The 12,833-nt window shown below is 35.5% G+C and overlaps 1 protein-coding gene across 7 annotated transcripts in view; it reads right to left on the bottom strand.

Annotated features, from left to right (window-relative positions):
- Positions 1–12,833, bottom strand: part of RAB3GAP1 (RAB3 GTPase activating protein catalytic subunit 1) — a 96,953-nt gene that overhangs the window by 22,405 nt on the left and 61,715 nt on the right. For all 7 annotated transcript variants that reach the window (XM_077861520.1, XM_077861522.1, XM_077861521.1 and 4 more), the window contains 4 exons: positions 11,216–11,388; positions 9,959–10,013; positions 9,353–9,712; positions 3,006–3,143 (listed from right to left, as the gene is read on the bottom strand). In XM_077861520.1, coding sequence (XP_077717646.1) covers positions 3,006–3,143; positions 9,353–9,712; positions 9,959–10,013; positions 11,216–11,388 — 726 coding nt within the window. The remainder of the gene's footprint in view (positions 1–3,005; positions 3,144–9,352; positions 9,713–9,958; positions 10,014–11,215; positions 11,389–12,833) is intronic.

The raw sequence follows: 12,833 nt of genomic DNA, 5'->3' as shown, positions 1-12,833 counted from the left end.
ACATAAATTGCTTTTGTCCTGGTAAGGAATTAGAATTCAAACTATTGCTTTTCAGGTTTCTGAAACCAACTAACTAAACTTTTATTTAGTGGGTAAATCTATAGAATTAATGATGATACATGCCAAAATTCATTAAGTAATTCTACATTCAAGCCTGGAAAAAAAAAAGTAGAGGCATCACAGTGTTAGTAAGGCATGGAGGTCTTTTTGCCAAGTGTCCAGTGATGTATTAGTAGAGTACTAAGGATGGAGTTAGATACACACACATTGACACATACACTCAAAGGATGTGTGCACACATTAAGCACATGCCTTTTTGGTTAAATTCTCTACCACAACATATACTTTCTGCTGAGAACTATTTTATTGCCTAAAATAGTTAAGTAATATAAACATTAACAAGGAAGTGCTAATAAGCAGATCATTTTCTTCCTTTTTTAAATTAACCTCTGACCAAAATGAAAATGGATATAAGAAAGTCAGTCTTAAATGTGAGGAACAAAACTGCCCTTTTCTCCTCATTGAGCTTACTGGCTATCAGCTTCACCATCCTTAACAATTTAAGAAATCCCCCTGAGGGATGAAGACTCAGAGGAAGTCCTTAACTGAGAGTCAACATAAATTTCTAAGGGCTATGGCATCATGACAACAAAAAAATGCTGTGAACAGCAATGGATCAAGATTGCTGCATGACTCAGGATTCATGTACAAAGATCTGGATATTAATCAGGCAATACCATACCCACATAAACACATCTTAGGAACTTGAGACAGACCTTGAGAAAAGAGAATGAATTTAAGAAAATAATACTGAACTCCTGTACCACAGAAGTTTAAAAAAAAAAAAAAAAAAAAACCTTTCCTACAAAAATTCTTCCTTCTGCCTAGGCATACTGTACCAGACTGAACATACAGCTACCAGGAGAGGGTCAAGGCTCACTTCAGCTATGGCTTATCTTCTTTCTACCATTACAAATATGTACTCCAAGGGCATGCTCAAGAATAGGTCCTGTCCTTCTGGAATTCCGAGTTGTCGGTACCTCAGTACATATCAGCACTCATCCAAAGCTTTGCAGACTCTCCTAAGGGCCCCTAACAACAAATCAGCCCTATATAAAAGGGAAAGGCAACCATGTTTATTTTATTTTATTTCATTTTATTTTTTGCATGTTTATTTTAGAGTGACTATATTTCCTTAAATATATTAACTGATACACAGGCAGAGGCAGATGTGTAAGCTGGTTATTTGAAATACAATCTTTTCATTAAAACAATGTTTTAAAGGGATCCCTGGGTGGCTCAGTGGTTTAGCGCCTGCCTTTGGCCCAGGGCGCGATCCTGGAGTCCCAGGATCGAGTCCCACGTTAGGCTCCTGGCATGGAGCCTGCTTCTCCCTCCTCCTGTGTTTCTGCCTCTCTCTCTATGTCTATCATAAATAAATAAATATTTAAAAAAAACAATGTTTTAAGAGATCTGTAGGTACTCAAGTTAGTCTAAAAAGAGTCTAATGAACCCAATTTTGCTGAGGTAGTGTTGGAATTATATATATAGTATTGTAATAATATACATTATTATTTACAGAACCTTCCCACGAGGAGCCAAAATGTTTCTATAACGAAACCTTTTACAGTTCCAATTTGTAATTTCCTCTGCTGTCTCTGTAAGGAATGCTGTAGCAGGACAGGGATGGATAAATATGAAGGCAGTTAGAGGTCAGGTAAGAAAACAGCTGCTGCAGAGGTCCCACTATGCACATACACCCTTTTCTACCTTTTTGATTTAACACACGCCCTGAGAGCCAACTGTCTTCTCTTTAACCACTATACCATCTGTTTTAAAACAATATGTCTCTCTTTCTTGTCTCATGGCAGAACAAAATTCATAGGTTTCCCGTATCTTTTTAGTCTCTATGAAAAACATGTACCTACCTCTCAAGAGATTTACTGAAGACATCTTTTTTTTTTTTTTTTTTTTGGTAAAGATGGGGGAAATAAGCAGAGAATAAAAGCATTCCCTTTTACTGTCACTAAAATCTGCTAACAGGGAAGATAAAAGTGACATAGGTTTTCACAGGGTATTTATATTGGAAAAAATCAAACTCAGGCTGGCATTAGAGCACAAAAGCAGGACTGACTGGAAGCTAAGGGAATGGGGAGATGGAGGCCATCACAGGTAGCAGCAGGTCAAGGAGGAAAATATGGGCAAGGGAGACAGTTCAGAGTAGCAGCAAGAAGCACAAGGAAGGCCGACTACCTACTTGGTTGTTTTGTGGTTGTTGTTTTTAATATACACGGCTTTACCTCATCTTTCAAGAATAAGTAATTTGAAAATAAAATTTCTTCATCTCTGGGTTTTTAAGCTAATAAGCTAAATGTCACCATTCTCTGAATCCTCTATGTTCTAATACAGGCCTTATAATTAAAGTTAAATATTCTTCTCCAGGTAGCAAATGCCTACTCATCCTAAATGGTGACTCTTCTGAGAAACCTTCCATGACCCACTCTGCATACTCAGTCACCTTTTTGACATTGCCTTCACAAGTGAACTCATCACATAATTATTTACCTATCCCCCTCCAAAACCTCAATAGACTGTAACTGAGGATAAACATTGTATTTCCTACTTATCTAATCACAGTGCAAGTCACAGAGCAGGCAATCAAAAGGTTTGTTGAATGACGCAGCTTATGTCAAATCCTAAGGGTTTCCTAAAAGCCACAGCTTAAACACACACAAAAGAGAGAAACATCCCAATGCACATACAGAAATGATTCAATTCTCAACTTTCAACTACTATTCAAAGATTGTTCCTTTCTTTTTTAAATTAAGAAGCAAGTCTGACTATGACCTTTAGGAGATAAATGTAGGTTGTTGTAACTACTGAGAAACCAAAACGTTTAATAAAAAAGACATTTCAGGCCTTCACACCACTTTAGAGAGTGACTTTCACAGCTTCATCCCAGAATAGCTCAAAATAGACTCCCGAACTCTGACAGTGTGACCTACCTTAAAAGATTCCATATCTGAGAGCAGACAGGCACTCTGCATGCGTGCTCGGAGGTGAGCCCCTTCTGCTGATGTACCCAATTTAGCTAGAACCTCCGACTGCTCTTCTAGCAGATCTTCTGTCATAGGTGCTGGTTCCTGTGAAGCACAAAAGGACAAAGCTCATGAACAGCTTTTTTGTTTTTTTTAGAAAAAGCAGAACTATAAAAATAGAATGAAGACAACAATTATACCAGCTCTAGCAGTCACAAGATCTATATTTTTAAAAATTCAGAGAAATTCACAAGTCTTTTGGAATCTACATACAAAATTAACAAATAATAAATATGACTCTCAGCATCCCCCTCCCCACAATTAACATTATGTTTCCCTAGATAAGGATTAATAAAAGAGGAATTTGGGTACACTGAACATTTTCCAGCCTATTAATGATAAGAAGTGAAGTCCTAATGATATGTTTATATATGCCATCATTAGTTACAACCATGTTTTTACTGTAACTCACAAAAGGAAAAAATTGATAAATATGAAAATTAAAATAAAGGCAAGTTAATTGAATTTCAACTAAAAGACCCCAAATAAGTTTTATGTTGGAAAAGCTGCTTTGAGTTCAGGTTCCAAAGATATTCTAATTATTAATTCCCACCAGAGGTTTTTGGATTTTTAAGAATCAGAGATATTATAGATGTTGATGGTAACCCCAGGTAAAAAAGAAGCTAAGGCAAATCTAAAGGAAGATATAACTGTAGAATCATTATGAGAGTGACAGAAAACATTCCAAACTGTTCAAAGGGGCTTAGGAAAGTTCTCTAAGAATTGATTCCATTCAATTTTATATTTGAAATGAAGCACTCAACAATCTAGAGACTAACCAAAGAAAGCTTGCCTGCTTCATTGTTAAAGCCAAAAAAAAAAGGACTTTTCTATTCCTAGATAATAAGATAAAGCCCAGAAGAAGTGTTTAGTGCATCTTGCCAATAAATACTTTCCTTCTAGATTTTAAGAACTATAAAGCAGAGTTTTATAGCCTCAGCACTACTGACATTTTAGACTGGATAATTCTTTGCGGTGGGCTGTCCTATGCACTGTAGGATGTTTAACAGTGTCTATGGCCTCTACCTATTACATGCCTATAGCACTACTCCACCTCATGACAATAAAAAATGTTCCCAGGCATCACCAAATATTCCTGGGGGCAAAAAATCAATCCCTAGTTGAGAACCACTGTCGTTAAGATAAATAATTTTCACAAATAACCGGTCAAAAATAAAGTAGGAGCATGGTAAAGCTAAGGTATTCAAAACACAGAGCAACAAACAAAAAAAAGTAACTTTCTTCTATCATCTTCATTTTTGTAACAAATCTAAACGGGGCACTTTCACACACTGTTGAAGAGAATATAATGTATAAGCTTTTCTAGATGACAATCTGGAAATCAATACTGGCATTTATGATCATGCCCTCTGACCCAATCATCTACTTCTAGAAATAGCACTATAGCATTACTTAGAATAGTCTGAGAATTGGAAAGAACTTGAATGTATAGTGATAGGAAAATTGTTTAATACAGGAAAAATGGAAAGGAACTGCTCTAATAGTGATTATCTGTGGATTATGGAATTATGAGTTTTTGTTTCCTTTTCTGTACAATGAACATGCATCATGCTTAAAGTCTCACACTGATAGAGTTGAATAACAATAAGGCAATATGACACAATAGTTAAGAGCTTGGGCTCTAGAAACAAGGTGCGTGTGTTTGAATCCCAGCGCTGTGTCTTTGGGCGCACAAACTTTCTGTGACTTTCTTGTCAAGAAAAAAGTCCTGGCACATACTCAATAAATGCTACCAATTAGAGACAAAATATTTAGGTTTTAATTATAAGCTTCACACTGATATAAAAATATCACAAATTTAAAAATTAGATAAACCCCCAATAAAGAGGTGACAAGAGCAGAGGCCTTCAGTCTTTTCACTAGGAAGGAGCTACTTTTCATTTTCCTATAGCCCTGAAATCTCAGGATGACAGGAAAGGAACAGGACACTGAAAAGATGCTGATAACCCTCCTACCTGGAAATCTCAGGCCAACTATAAGTAAAGAAGAACATGACTAAGAGGAATATAAGCAGCAAGTAGCCAAGGACCATACACTTTCAAATCTACCACTTCTAAATATGCCCAAAGCTTTATCATATACATGACGCCATGTGATCACTGAGGTCAGAGCATTTTACAACTGACGAAACTGAGGTAAAGAGATAAGTGCCTTACTCAAAATCAAGTTGCAAAACTACCACATGTCAAACTGAAGAGAGAATCTCAAACATCTACCTGAAGCTGACTTTGAGAACTACTAGTTTGGTTCAATCTACTGGTTAAGGACTCTTGCTCTAACAGATTCTCCACAGGTTTCTCTTCTAGGCCTGGCTCTAGAAACACTAGGTAAAGTCTAAGCTTTTCCTAGACATAAATTCTAGATTGAACTAAGTTTACATGAAAGAAATATGAAACTGTGCTTAAATTCTTATGGAGCAAGGATCTACATAAAGTCTTATTTTTGTGTATATAAAGCGGGCAATTGATTAATGGCACATTTAAAGCTAACTTCTAACGTGTGAAATTTTAAGTGTTTCAACTGGAATCATTTTGAATTCCAACCATTTTATTTAAGTACATATACATATACAATGATTATAATTCAAGTATGATTAACTTAAAGAAAGTAAAATAGACTAAAAATCTGCCTGATTTGTCTAAATGTAAGATATAAAAATGAATTTTTAAATACATAGGATGCATGTTGAGAAAAAAATAACTTTAAATTATTCAAGATTTAGATAATAAATTTGAATGTAGAAAATGAAGCATCTAAAATGAATGAGGTGGGGGTACCTGGGTGGCTCAGTGGTTGAGCGTCTGCCTTTAGCTCAAGGCAAGATCCCAGGGTCCTGGGATCGAGTCCTACACCAAGTTCCTGCTTCTCCCTTTGCCTATGTCTCTGACTCTCTGTCTCTCATGAATAAATAAAATATTTTAAAAATGAAAATATATATAAAATAAAATGAAAGAGGTGTGTATAGCTTTTTGAAAAAAATAAAGATTGAGCTTCCAGAATAACTTTCTTGGACTCTTCATCAACCCAATCAAACCAGGACAACATATATGCAACTAGTAATCTAAAAATAATGAATACTGTTAATTAAAACTTGGAAAAAGGGCAGCCCAGGTGGCTCAGCAGTTTAATGCTGCCTTCGGCCCAGGGTGTGATCCTGCAGTCCCAGCATCGAGTCTCATGTCAGGCTCCCTGTATGGAGCCTGCTTCTCTCTCTCCGTGTCTCTGCCTCTCCGTGTCGCTCATGAATAAATAAATAAAATCTTTAAAAAAACACAAACACACACACAAAAGAAAATGAGTGCCTAAGTTCACCAAAAGATACTTACAAGAATGCTCATGTATTTGTAATAGCTCAAACTATAAACAATTCAAATTCCATTAGCAGGTGAATTGATAAGCAAATTGTGGCATTTCACATCAAAGGAGTAAAAAATACACAAATAAGATTTATATAACAACATGGATGAATCTCACATATGGTAGTTTAAAAAAGCTCAATGCAAGAGAAGGAAATGTAGGATTCCATTTATACACCAAAGAGTAAGCAGAATATAATTTCCTTAATTCCATAATTCCAAAACTAACCTATGGTGAAAAAAGTTAGAAAAAAAGTTACCTGGAGGGGAGTATTGGGCTATGCTATCCAATACACCTGGCTATTTAGATTTAAATGAATCTATTAAAAGAAGAAATTCAGGGATCCCTGGGTGGCGCAGCGGTTTGGCGCCTGCCTTTGGCCCAGGGCGCGATCCTGGAGACCCGGGATCAAATCCCACATCGGGCTCCCGGTGCATGGAGCCTGCTTCTCCCTCTGCCTGTGTCTCTGCCTCTCTCTCTCTCTCTGTGACTATCATAAATAAATAAAAAAAAAAAAAATTAAAAAAAAAAAAAAAGAAGAAATTCAGTTCCTCAGTTGCATTAGCCACATTTCAAGCACTCAATGGCCACAAATGGGTAATGGCTATAATACTGGACTGGAGAGACAGAAAACGTTCATTTCTATTTCACAAAAAGTTCTATTGATCAGTACTGTTCTAGGATGATGGGAATTTTCCATACTTTGACCTAGATGGTAGCTACCTGAATTTTTAAATATGAGAAAACTCACCAAGCTGTATACTTAAGATCTGTGTACTTTATATATAGTTTAAAAATCAATAAACAAGCAAATAAATGTCTTTTAAATGACTAGGAGAAAACATGTACAATATATTTAACAAAGGATTTATACCTAAAATATGAAGGACTAATATAAATCAATAAGAACAGGTCAGTAAGCTAAAGGAAAAATGATAAGCAAGTCAAAGAAAAAATGCCCAATAAACATACTGAATGATGCTTAAGTTCATCAAAAATCAGGGAAAACAATCTAAGACACTGAGATACTACTTTTGTCCATATATTGATAAAAATGTATATGACTGATAATATCCAATTGTTTATAAAAAATTAAATAAAATATGAATAGAAGTTCCATGAGTGAGAGACCGTGCCATTTGCTTTACTGCTAAATTCCCAAGTTCTAGATCAGTGATTGGCATACATTAGGCACTCAATGCAGACTTGTGTGAAGAAGAAAGTGAGAAAGGAAAGCTAAGTACAGTATTCCCTTATTCCTATATATTCAACCACTGACCAGAAGGTAAAATAGGTACATCCTTTGTGAACAGGAATTTTGTACATCTGCTTATCCAGCAAATCCATTTCTTACTTTCTTAAGAAACATTCAAATGTGAACACACAATATGAGAAAAACTACAAGAATTTATACTGTAGCGTGTAATAGCAAAAACTAGCAAATGACATATACTGTGCATTAAGAAGGGAATGGTTAAATAAACTATGGCTCTTCTATGACATAGAATGTAAGACAGCAATTAAAAAGGAATAAAGTAGATCTACATGTAATATCATAGAAAGATCTCCAAGACATCGTGGTTAAACAAGTTGTACACCAACGCACAAATTTAAAAACAAACAAAAAAGAGACTCCTGGTGGCACAGTCGGTTGAGCTTCCAACTCTTGGTTTCAGTTCTGGTTGTGACCTCAAGGTCGTGGGACTGAGCTGAGTGAGTAAAGCCTGCTTAAGACTCTCTCTCCTTCTGCCCCTCCCCACCGTGCTCTCTCTCTCTCTCTCTAAAATAAATAAAATCTTAAACAAAAAACCAAAAATCTACAAAACTATGTATCATATGTATATACATGTATGAATATCAATGTACAGTAACAGACATAAGAAAATATAACCCAAATCAATCACAATGATGATTACCTCTAGAAATGAGAGTGGAATTAATGGGTAGTGGCTTTTACTTTTTCTAGACTGAATTTTTCACAATAAAACATATTCACATGTTACTTATGCAAAAACAACAAAACTACTGCTCTTCCTTAGGTGTCAAGTTGTTGATGTTCTCCTTCCTAATGGTGTAAACTGGTTTCCAACTATATTTTTGAACAGATAAAACTAATATAAATGAAAGAATTTTTACTTTTGTTCTTTCTCTATTTTTGGATTTTGTCTTTTAAACAGCTGTGTACTCACCACTCATTTTAAGAAATAACAGATCACCTTAACCATGATGAACTACTATCTACCAAAACTTTTCTCAATTTCAGAAGAGTAATACTTGAAAGACCCAATAGTTTATTTATATTACAAATCTCAGATCTTTGAACATAGATTTTTTTTTTTTTTTAAAGATTTTTTTTATTTATTTATTCATGATAGTCACAGAGAGAGAGAAGCAGGCTCCATGCAGGGAGCCCGACATGGGATTCAATCCCGGGTCTCCAGGATCACGCCCCGGGCCAAAGGCAGGCGCTAAACCGCTGCGGCACCCAGGGATCCCAACATAGATTATTTAAAGAATAACTCCTACCCGAAGCAATTGTTTCCTACTCGAATGAAGATATAATAAACAACAAAATAAAAACAACTAAAATCCGGGGCACCTGGGTGGCTCAGTGGTTGACCATCATCTATCTGCCTGTGGCTCAGGTCATGATCTCGGAATCCTAGGATTGAGTCCTATATTGACTGAAAAATATATTTCCTGTTGATGGACTCAGAAGATAAAATGAATTTTGGTGTTTTAGTTTTATTTGCTAAAAACTAAGAAACTTCTCCCCCAATCTGTGTCTCTGCCTCTGTGTGTCTCATGAATAAATAAATAAAGTATTTTTTAAAAACCCAAACAACTAAAACTTAAAGAGCCAGTTGATATCCTACCTGGGTCACTGGAATGTAGAGAGGTTCTCCATTATGTAGCAGTGTGAGTTTTCCATGCTGATGTAGTCGTCCTTCTGGTTTTAAACTTGCCACCTCCTTAGGCCCTCCTTTCTTGCCACTCTCTTGTCCATTTCCCTTAAGTTCTTCGGTATCACTTAGGCATTCAAAAAATTCTTCTTCACTGTCACTCCAAGAATCCCAAGATTTTCCTACCTCTCCCTTTTCCTTATCCATGTCTTTTAGATTATCTGGCCCCAGCTGGTCTCCAGCTTTTCCAGTATCCCCTGGGTATATTTCTGAAGTATTTGTTTTTCTCCCCTCATCACGGGCCTTCTTTCTTTCAATACAACAATTTAGCATCTTAAGAAAAGAGAAGTAACATTTATATTTAAATTAGTTACAGTAAAGTAAAAATCTATCCACCTCTTCAATATTTAATTTGCCTTGTCCACCCCCTTCCCTGGACCCTGTTGTGAATGACAGTGACCACAAGTAAACTACAGCAGCACATCAGAATAGCCTATAATCCATTATTACATTTAGTATTAGAATAAACTCCAATTAGATTGAGACCGTATTTAGATACTGTCATTGGGAAATCCTTACCTGTAGTTTCTGATGTAGTAAACAACATCTTAGGTCTGGGGGTCCACTTGTTAATCTATCAAATAAAGTAGTGGGAAAGTTTTAGTAAAATGGCTTCAGATATGCAAATCTCTTATGCTACCATAAATTTTAGCCGTTTGATAAGAAATTAAATCTAGATTTCAACATATAAGATAACTGAGATGGAGCAAATAAAACTAAAACACCAAAATTTATTTTCTCTTCCAAGTCCATCAATAGCAAATATATTTTTTAAAGTATAATAGGAAACTAGTAATAGCTCTCAGGTTAACAGAACTTAAAATGAAAAAATGTCCCTAAATCCAACCCTGGAAGTAGCTAGCATACAGTATTTCGTATCATACAAAACAGATTACATACTCAGTTCTCAATTATTATAGTGAATTCTCAATGTAAAAAAACATTATTTCCACCTCTCTTTTGCCAAGGGGAGCCTGACATGCCTCTAGTCCTAAACCACTAAATTCCCCAAAATCAGCCAAAAGACAATCCAGCTAAGCAGAGACTGGCAAATGACATTAAAGTAAATATTTTTGGCTCAACCACCATTTTATATTACTTGTATCATAATTCTGCTTTAGTATATGTAGATCAGCAGTAACCCAGGAAATATTGAAATATATGGTAACTAAACTCTTCTATTTCATTAAGTGAAACGTCAACATACATTCTACAAAAAAATTACAAGTAATATTGAATATCTGAACTTATAAACTCTAAAAATGTTTCCTCTTCAACTATAAAAATTTTACATTCACTACAGAAGGCTCAGAAAATATACAAATGTATAAAGAACAAAATAAAAATATAAATTCACACACGTCAAATGTTAACATTTGGCTTTATTTCTTCCCAATTATTTTTCTATAAATATAGATCAGCAAAACTGAAAGCACTTGTTATACACAACATTCTACTTACTCCAAATATTATGATCATTTTTTTGTTATTAAAGATTCTTGAAAAAAGAAAAAACTTGTAAAAAAATCCGTAACTTTCACTGTGGACATATATCATGATTGACGTCATTCTTTTATGTTTGGTACTTAGGTTGCTTCACCTTTTTTACCCTATTATAAATCTGCTACAATGAACACTCTGAATATAAATCATGCCCAAAGTTTCTTACCACTTTCTTAGGGCAGAGTTCTTTGAAGAGGAGAATTAATGGGTCAAAAGACTAATTATGCTAACAAACAAAAACCTACATATACAAACAGAAATTGAAATTATTACCCTGGAATGAGAAAGTTGTTTTCCCATCTGAAACGCATTTCAAGAACAAATTCCTGCCAGAGATGTGCCACTCCTTTCAATCCTCCATGGTAGAAATTGATCATACAAAGACACAAAGCCAATTTGTATGTTAAACTGTCAGATGGTGCAGATTTGAACTGATTGTAGAGATTCTGAATTTAACAAAGCAAAAACAAAGCAAAACTTAATAACATATTTACAGGTATAATCAATAATTGTGTGGAGGAATTTTAATACTAAAATTAACCTATCCTTCCAAACCAACTTTTATCAAATGTCTAATACATTACTGCCTAAATTGTTCTTAGGTAGCCCCATGTTTTCAAAATATCTGCAAGGATCAAAAAACTGAGGCTATAGTTTAGAAAACCTAAAGTTAGAACTTTCAATTTCTTCTGTGGAATCTTCAAGATGTACTCCAAATGTGTTGTTTTAAAAAACTTTTCAGGGGATCCCTGGGTGGCTTAGTGGTTTAGCGCCACCTTCGGCTGAGGGCGTGACTCCAGGGTCCTGGGATCGAATCCCGCATCGGGCTCCCGGCATGGAGCCTGCTTCTCCCTCTGCCTGTGTCTCTGCCTCCCTCTCTCTCTCTCTCTCTCTCTGTGTGTCTCTCATGAATAAATAAAACCTTTAAAAAAATAAATAAATAAAAATAAATAAATAAAATAAAAAACTTTTCATTAGGGGCACCTGTGTGGCTCAGTCAGCTAAGCAGTTGCCTTCAGCTCGGATCATGATCTCAGGGTTCTAAAATCAACCCCCCACATTGGGCTCCCTGATCAATGGGGAGTCAGTTTCTTCCTCTGCTGCTCCCCTTGCTTGTGCTCACTCTCTCAAATAAGGTCTTTAAAAGATAAAAATTTTCAATTATAAATAAGTATACACTTATCAAAATTAGAAACATAAAATTAGAACTGTATAAACTGAAAATATATAGCTTCTGCTTTTCCTCATTTCATGAAATCCTACTTCCCAACAGTAACTACTGAAAATAGTTGGATTTATCTCTTTTAAACATCTCATTTCTCAATTTGTTAAAGACTTGGATAAGGAATACATGAAAATTTTACTTCATTTTACACATTTTACTTCATTAAAGTTTTCCACTCACTGTCTAGTTTTGAAACAGAGAAGAATCTATTGCAAAACATCAATCTGATAATTTTACAAAAAGCCTAAAATGAGGGAAATCCTACAATCATACACAATATACCTACTTTTTCACTGTTTCCAGAAAAGTTCTTGCTACCCAAAATACATATCTATGACTAGGTACAACAGGTCATATAATTTGAGTGGAGGCCATGAGCTCTACTCAAATTTTCATAAGGTGATTTTTAAAGTAAAAAGATCCTTGGGGCACCTGGGTGGCTCAGTCGGTAAAGGGCCAACTCTTGATTTTTTGACTTCAGGGTCCTAGGCTGAAGCCTTACATAGGGCTCCATGCTCAGCAGGAAGTCTGACTGAGGATTCTCTCTTCCTCTGTCCCCCACTGTCCCCCACTCCCAGCCCCATTCACAAGAGTGTGCACAAAGGCTCTCTCTCAAATATATTTTTTAAATAAAATAAAAAATTTAAAAGGTCCTTATGCTACTAA

The sequence above is a fragment of the Canis aureus genome, chromosome 20 (genome assembly GCF_053574225.1).
Source record: "Canis aureus isolate CA01 chromosome 20, VMU_Caureus_v.1.0, whole genome shotgun sequence".
NCBI classification, from domain to species: domain Eukaryota; kingdom Metazoa; phylum Chordata; class Mammalia; order Carnivora; family Canidae; genus Canis; species Canis aureus.
Note: the sequence above shows the minus strand (reverse complement) of the source record. Positions and strands in the feature narration are given on the sequence as shown.